An 8,485-nucleotide genomic window follows, 5' to 3' on the forward strand; every position below is an offset into this window, starting at 1 on the left:
TTCCTGGGATAAAACGTACTTGATCGTAGTGGATGATCTTCTTAATGAGGCATTTATTCGTATTTGCCAGGATTTTTTTTTTGTTTTTGTTTTTGTTTTTTGGGCCACACCCGGTAACGCTCAGGGGTTACTCCTGGCTATGTGCTCAGAAGTTGCTCCTGGCTTGGGGGACCATATGGGACACCAGGGGATCGAACCGCGGTCCGTCCAAGGCTAGCGCAGACAAGGCAGGCACTTTACCTTTAGCGCCACCGCCCGGCCCCAGGATTTTGTTGAGGATCTTTGCATCTGTATTCATCAGCGATATTGGTCTGTAATTTTCTTTTTTCGTAGCATCTCTGTCTGGTTTAGGTATCAAGGTGATATTGGCTTTATAAAAGCTATTTGGAAGTGTTCCTCTTTTTTTCGATTTCATGAAAGAGTCTTGCCAGGATTGGTAGTAATTCCTCTTGGAAAATTTGAAAGAATTCATTAGTGAATCCATCTGGGCCAGGACTTTTGTTTTTGGGCAGATATTTGATTACCGTTTTGATTTCATCAATAGTAATGGGGGTGTTTAGATATGCTACATCCTCTTCCTTCAACTGTGGAAGATTATGAGTCCAAGAATTTATCCATTTCTTACAGGTTCTCATTTTTAGTGGTGTAAAGTTTCTCAAAGTAGTTTCTGATTACCCTTTGAATCTCTGTCATATCAGTTGTGATCTCTCCTTTTTCATTCCTAATATGAGTTATCATGTTTCTCTTTCTCTTTCTTTGTTAGTTTTGCCAGTGGTCTATCAATCTTGTTTATTTTTTCAAAGAACCAACTTCTGCTTCCATTGATCTTTCAGATTGTTTTTTTTTTTTTTTTTTTTTTTTTACCTGACACAGAATCTTTACTTCTAAACGAGTATCAATACACCACGTAATAAGATGTCACGGGTTCTTAAATTCTACCATCTAGGAATTCTGATGAAGAGATACTACAAGCAGGCCAGACGATGCTACTAGAATTCATTGTGCTGGGGAAGGCTGGTGTAAGTCTGGCTGCTGCTTTACACAGGTAACAACAAAGAACTATTTACTGTTTTTTCATTGATAAAGCCCCTGACCTTCAAGAAAGCTTTAGGGAAAAAAAAAACTTAATCCCTTTCTTTCTTAAAAATATTTTTTTACTATATCTAAGAAATTCAGTATTAAGACACATATTAATATGTTGCTTGAGCTAAAAGGCACAGAAAAGGAAAGTATACTAAATTTCTAAGAAAAATGAGGTCAAAAGATGAAATCTTTGGGGCCCGGAGAGATAGCACAGCGGCGTTTGCCTTGCAAGCAGCCGATCCAGGACCAAAGGTGGTTGGTTCAAATCCCGGTGTCCCATATGGTCCCCCGTGCCTGCCAAGAGCTATTTCTGAGCAGACAGCCAGGAGTAACCCCTGAGCACTGCCGGGTGTGGCCCAAAAACCAAAAAAAAAAAAAAAAAAAAAAAATGAAATCTTTGGAAAGCTAAAAGTTTATACAAAGTGAAGAGGTTTGCTATTCTTTCAGAAAAGTGAAGGGACCTAACACCATATAAATAATTTAATGCCTTTTCATACAGCTAGACTCAAGCTCTACTATAGCACCGTGTCCCGTGAACGCATGTGACGGCCACGAAACAGGCCTGGCTCTCTTCTCTGCCTAGCCATTGATGCGATAGTTTTCATGGATCTGTGGCTGGATGTCGCATATGAAGGATAAGAGGTTATCCAGAACCTCTTCCCTGTTCTGCTGGAAATATTTCTGCAGGGTGGTTATCTTCTCCTGGGTCTCCTTCTCCACTTCGGTGCTGCAGCTGCCATGGGATCCCAACGCCGCAGCTTCCTTGGCCTTGAAGTCCTTCTCCCTCTGCAGGCGGTACTGTTCGATTTCTGCCTGGGCCTCTTCTTTGGCTTGCTTCAGTCTCCGATTCTTTCGCTTGCGGGCCTCCGACACCTTCTCGGCGGCCCTCTTCTCGGCCTGCAGCAGCTGCTGGATGCCCTGCGACTGGCTGGCCATGGCGCCGACCCAACAATCCCCTCAGATTGTTTTTTGAGCTTCCACTTTATTGATTTCTGCTCTCAGCTTTGTTATTTCCTTCTGTCTCCCTACTTTTCATTCTTTTGTTGAGCATTTTCTAGTTCTATTAGCTGTGTCATTAAGCTACTCAGGTAAGCTCCTTCTTCCTTCCTGATGTGTGCTTGCAAAGCTATAAATTTTCCTCTCAGTACTGCTTTTCTATGCCCCATAAGTTCTGATAGTTTGTGTCTTTATTGTCATTTGTTTCCAGGAGCCTTTTGATTTCCTCCTTGATTTCATCTTGGACTCACTGGTTATCCAGTACGAGGCTGTTTTACTTCCAGGTGTTAAAGTTTTTCTTCTGTGTCCCTTTGGAATTTACAAATAATTTCAGAGCCTATTGGTCAGCGAAGGTAGCCTGCAATATTTCTATCATCTTGGTATTATGGAGGTATCTTTTATGTGCCAGCATGTAGTCTATCCTGGAGAATGTCCCTTGTACATTGGAGAAGAATGTGTATCCAGGTTTCTGGGGATGGAGTGTCCTATATATATCCACTAGGTCTCTTTCTTCCATTTCTCTCCTCCGGTCTAGTATATTCTTGTTGGGTTTCAGTCTGGTTGACCTATCCAGTGTTGACAAAGCCGTGTTGAGTTCCCCCACAATTATTGTATTGTTATTGATATTATTTTTCAGATTTGTCAACAATTGTATTAAATATTTTGCTGGCCACTCCTTCGGTGCATATATGTTTAGGAGAGTGATTTCTTCCTGTTCTACATACACTTTGATTAATATAAAATGTCCATCTTTGTCCCTCACAACCTTCCTGAGTATAAAGTTTGCATTATCTGATATTAGTATGGCCACTCCAGCTTTTTTATGGGTGTTGTTTGCTTGGATAAATTTTCTCCAACCTTTTATTTTGAGTCTATGTTTGTTCTGACTATTCAGGTGTGTTTTTTGTAGGCAGCAGAAGGTTGGATTGAGTTTTTTGATCCATTTAGCCACTCTGTTTCTCTTAACTGGTGCATTTAGTCCATTGACATTGAGAGAAAGAATTGTCCTGGGATTTAATGGTATCTTTATATCGCAATTTGGTGTGTCTTTTGGTTAGTCTTGTCTTAAGTTAGGTCTTTCAGTTTTTCTCTTAAGACTGGTTTTGAGTCTGTAAAGTTTCTGAGCTGTTGTTTGTCTGTGCAACCATGTATTCTTCCGTCAAAACCGGAAAGTGAGTTTTGCTGGGTACAGTATTCTAGGTGAAGCATTCATTTCATTCAGTCTTGTCACAATATCCCACAACTGCTTTCTGGCATTGAGTGTTTCTGGTGACAGGTATGCTGTAAATCTCAAGGATGCTTGCTTGAATGTAATTTCCCCTTTTGATCTTGCTGTTTTCAGAATTCTGTTTCTATCTGTGGGATTTGTCATTGTGACTAGGATGTGTCTTGGGTTGGTTTTTCTGGGGTCTCTTTTGGTTGGTACTCTTCGAGCATGCAGGATTTGATCACATATATTCTTTAGCTCTGAAGTTTCTCTTTAATGATGTTCTTGACCATTGATTCTTCCTGGAAATTTTCTTCCTGGGTCTCTGGGACTCCAATGATTCTTACGTTGTTTCTATTGAGATTATCATAGACTTCTATTTTCATCTGTTCCCATTCTTTGACTAATTTTTCCACTGTCTGTTCATTTGCTTTAAGTTTTTTTTCCAATCTCTCCCGCTGAATGGAATTGTTATTTATCTCATCTTCCACAGCACCAAGTCTGTCCTCAGCTTCTGATACCCTGTCCCGGAACTTATCCATTTTGTCATTCACTTCGTTTACTGACTTTTTCAGGCCTGTTAGTTGACATGTTATTTCAGTTTGGAGTTTTGTGATTTCTGTCTTCATGTTTTCTTGGTTCTTGTTAGTGTTCTGTTCAACTCGATCCATGGTTTCTTTGAGTTCTTTGAGCATCTTCCATATTGCTTGTCTAAAGTCCTTATCTGAGCAGTTGATTAGTTAGATGGTCATTATCTGGTCATCAGAACTGTCATCTTCTTTTTCTATGTCTGATGCTGGCCTGCGTTGTTGACCCATTGTCACACATATATTGTGGGATTTTTCTACGTGTTGTGGTGGTATTCAATGGATAAATTAAATAGGCAGCCACACTCCACTGGCTACACCCTTTCTGGTTGGGTTGACTTGCCGCCCAGGGAGGGGAGTCCTCCGTGGATGAAGCCTCACACAAAATCATATCCTTGGCCCAAACACAGAGCAGAAAAGACAGTCTGGAGAGAAATGCTGGGATTCAGTGATCCAGTACAGTTCTTAGTGTGATTCTTTCTTCTTGTTCTGATGTTGCACTTTACTTAGAAAGAGCACACGGCTGCGAAGTGAAGTGGAGCAGATTTTCATATTATGGAGTAGTTCCATGGCATTCCCAGCCTAAAATGGGCTTCAATGGGGAGACATAGTTTCATAGATTTTCCCAGCCTGACTTCACAAGCAAGGGACTTGGCTTCTGCAAAGTACTGCTTATAGCCAGTTTTGACGTTATGGAAGAGTTGCTTGGCGTTTCCACCCTAAAATGGACCTCTGGAAGAGCAAGATTTCTGGAGCCTCTTTTCGGCCCACTCCCAAGAGTTTCACGTGACAGGACAATAGACAGACACACACAAGAAGCACTCACAATTTTTCACAGTCGGGCCCACTGAGCAGGCGTAGTTTTGTAGATTTTCCCAGCTGATGTCACAAACAGGGGACCTGGCTTCTGCAAAGTACTTCTCATAGCCGGTTTTCAAGTTATGCAGCAGTACCTTGGTGTTCCCGCTCTAGAATGGGCATCACTGGGTAGACATAGTTTTGTAAGTTTTTCCAGCCTGACTTCACAAACAGGGGACTTGTCTTCTGCAAAGTACTGCTTATAGCTGTTTTTCACAGTATAGAGCAGTTCCTTGCATTCCTGCCCTAAAATGGGCCTCTGGAGAGCGAGATTTCTAGAGCCCCTTTTCGGACCACTCCCAAGAGGTTCATGCAACAGGACAGTAGACAGACACACACAAGAAGCACTCACAATTTTTCACAGTCGGGCCCACTGGGCAGAGTAGTTTTGTAGATTTTCCCAACTGACATCACAAACAGGGGACCTGGCTTCTGCAAAGTACTGCTTACAGCCAGTTTTCACATTATGCAGCAGTTCCTTGGCATTCCCGCCCTAGAATTGGCCTCTGGGAGAGCGAGTTTTCTGGAGCCTCTTTTCGCCCACTCCCAAGGGTTCACACAACAGGACAGTAGAATGACACACACAGGCAGCACTCACAATTTTTCACAGTCGGGCCCCACTGGGCAGGCATAATTTCGTAGATTTTCCCAGCCTGACATCACAAACAGGGTACCTGGCTTCTGCAAAGTCCTGCTTATATTTGTTTTTACGTTACGGAGCAGTTCCTTGGCATTCCCGCCCTAGAATAGATCTCTGGGAGAGCAAAATTTTTGGAGCCTCTTTCGGCCCACTCCCAAGAGGTTCACGTGGCAGAACAGTAGACAGACACACACAGGGAGCACTCACAATTTTTCTCAGTCTGACCTCATTGGGCAGGCGCAGTCAAAAACAGGGACCGGGCTTCTGGAAAGTATTGCTTATAGCCGGTTTTCACATTATGGAGCAGTTCTTTAGCATTCCCACCCTAGAATGCGCCACTGGGAGAGCGAATTTTCTGGTGGCTCTTTTTGATAACTTTCAAGAGGTTCACGTGACAGGATAGACAGACACATACAGGCAGCACTCACAATTTTTCACAGTCGGGCCCCACTGGGCAAGATTAATTTAGTAGATTTTCCCAGCCTGATGTCACAAACAGGGGACCTGGCTTCTGCAAAGTACTGCTTATAGCCAGTTTTCACGTTATTGAGAATTTCCTTGGTGTTCCAGCACTAGAATGGGCCTCTGGGAGAGCGAGTTTTCTGTAGCCACTTTTTGGCCCACTCCCAAGAGTTTCACATGACAGGACAGTAGACAGACACACACAGGAATCACTCACAATTTTTCACAGTCGGGCCCCACTGGGCAGGCGTAGTTTTGTAGATTTTCCCAGCCTGAGGTCAAAAACAGGGGACCTGGCTTCTGCAAAGTACTGAATATAGCTGGTTTTCATGTTATAGAGTAGTTCCTTGCATTCCCTCCCTAGAATGGGCCTCTGAGATAGTGAAATTTTTGCAGCCTCTTTTCGGCCCAGTTTCAAGAGGTTCAAGAGACAGGACGGTAGATAGACACACATAGGCAGCACTCACAATTTTTCACAGTCAGGCCCCACTGAGCATGCATAATTTTGTAAATTTTCCCAGCCTGACGTCACAAACAGGGGACCTGGCTTCTGCAAAGTACTGCTTATAGACGGTTTACACATTATGGAGCATTTCCTTGGTATTCCTGCTCTAAAGTGGGCCTCTGGGAGAGCGAGTTTTCTGTAGCCTCTTTTTGGCCCACTCCTAAGAGTTTCACATGACAGGACAGTAGACAGACACACACAGGAATCACTCACAATTTTTCACAGTCGGGCCCCACTGGGCAGGCGTAGTTTTGTAGATTTTCCCAGCCTGAGGTCAAAAACAGGGGACCTGGCTTCTGCAAAGTACTGAATATAGCTGGTTTTCATGTTATAGAGTAGTTCCTTGCATTCCCTCCCTAGAATGGGCCTCTGAGATAGTGAAATTTTTGCAGCCTCTTTTCGGCCCAGTTTCAAGAGGTTCAAGAGACAGGACGGTAGATAGACACACACAGGCAGCACTCACAATTTTTCACAGTCGGGCCCCACTGAGCATGCATAATTTTGTAAATTTTCCCAGCCTGACGTCACAAACAGGGGACCTGGCTTCTGCAAAGTACTGCTTATAGACGGTTTACACATTATGGAGCATTTCCTTGGTATTCCCGCTCTAAAGTGGGCCTCTGGGAGAGCGAGTTTTCTGTAGCCTCTTTTTGGCCCACTCCCAAGAGTTTCACATGACAGGACAGTAGACAGACACACACAGGAATCACTCACAAATTTTCACAGTCAGGACACACTGGGCAGGCAGAGTTTCATAGGTTTTCAAAGCCTGATATCACAAGTATGTGTCCTGGCTTCTGCTAATTACTTCTTATAGCAGGTTCTGACGTTATGGAGCAGTTCCTTGGTATTTCTGCCCTAGAATGGGCTTCTGGGAGAGCGAGTTCTCTGGAGCCTCTTTTTGGCCCACTCTGAAAAGTATCACATGACAGGACAGTAGACAGAGACACACAGGCAGAACTCACAATTTTTCACAGTTGGGCCCCACTGGGCAGGCTTAGTTTCGTAGGTTTTCCCAGCCTGACATCACAAACAAGGGACCTGGCTTCTGCAAAGTACTGCTTATATTCGGTTTTCTTGTTACTGAGCAGTTCCTTGGCGTTCCTGCCCTAGAATGGGCCTCTGGAAAAGCAAGCTTTCTGGAGCTTTTTTCAACCCACTCCCAAGAGATTCACATGGCAGGACAGTAGACAGACACACATAGGCAGCACTCACAAATTTTCACAGTCGGGCCTCAATGGGCAGGGGTAGTTTTGAAGATTTTCCCAGCCTGATGTCACAAACAGGGGACCTAGCTTCTGCAAAGTACTGCTTATAGCTGGTTTTCAAGTTATAGAGCAGTTCCTTAGCATTCCTGCCCTAGAATGGGCCTCTGGGAGAGCAAGTTTTCTGGAGCCTCTTTTCAGCCCACTCCAAGTGGTTCATGTGACAGTACAGTAGACTGACACACAAAGGCAGCACTCACAATTTTTCGCAGTCGAGCCCCACTGTTCAGGCTTAGTTTCATAGATTTTCACATTCTGACATTACAAACATGGGACCTGGCTTCTGCAAAGAACTGCATATATTTGCTTTTCACGTTATAGAGCAGTTCCTGGGCAGGAATAGTTTCGTAGATTTTCCCAACCTGACTTCACAAACAGGGGACCTGGCTTCTGCAAAGTACTGCTTATAGCCAGTTTTCACGTTTTGGAGCAGTTCCTTGGCATTCCTGCCCTAGAATGGGCCTCTGAGAGACCGAGATTTCTAGAGCCTCTTTTCTGCCCACTCCCAAGATTTTCACGAGACAGGATAGTAGACTTACAAACACAGGCAATACTCACAATTTCTCACAGTCGGCCGCACGGGGTAGGCATAGTTTTATAGATTTTCCCAGTCTAACATCACAAGCAGGGATCCAGGCTTCTGCAAAATACTGCTTATAGCCAGTATTCATGTTATCGAGCAGTTCCTTGGCATTCCCGCCCTAGAATGGGCCTCTTGGATAGCGAGTTTTCTGTTGCCTCTTTTCGGCCCACTCCCAAGAGCTTTACACGAAGGACTGTAGACAGACACACACAGGAGGCACTCACAATTTTTCACAGTCAGGCCCCACTGGCCAGGTGTAGTTACATAGATTTTCCCAGCCTGACATAACAAACAGTGTA

At 43.9% G+C, this 8,485-nt stretch overlaps 1 protein-coding gene across 1 annotated transcript; it reads right to left on the minus strand.

Moving 5' to 3' along the window:
- Positions 1-1,471: 1,471 nt before the first annotated feature.
- Positions 1,472-2,033, minus strand: LOC125998705 (V-type proton ATPase subunit G 1). Its single transcript, XM_049766769.1, has one exon. The coding sequence runs from the start codon at positions 2,017-2,019 to the stop codon at positions 1,663-1,665; it is 357 nt and encodes a 118-aa protein (XP_049622726.1). The 5' UTR covers positions 2,020-2,033; the 3' UTR covers positions 1,472-1,662.
- Between the last annotated feature and the right edge of the window lie 6,452 nt (positions 2,034-8,485).

Source organism: Suncus etruscus, chromosome X (genome assembly GCF_024139225.1).
Source record: "Suncus etruscus isolate mSunEtr1 chromosome X, mSunEtr1.pri.cur, whole genome shotgun sequence".
In the NCBI taxonomy this organism is placed as follows: Eukaryota; Metazoa; Chordata; class Mammalia; order Eulipotyphla; family Soricidae; genus Suncus; species Suncus etruscus.

What these genes read in the sequence shown, in the direction of transcription:
- LOC125998705 (XM_049766769.1), bottom strand. Translation starts at nt 2,019, where the DNA reads ATGGCCAGCCAGTCGCAGGGCATCCAGCAGCTGCTGCAGGCCGAGAAG.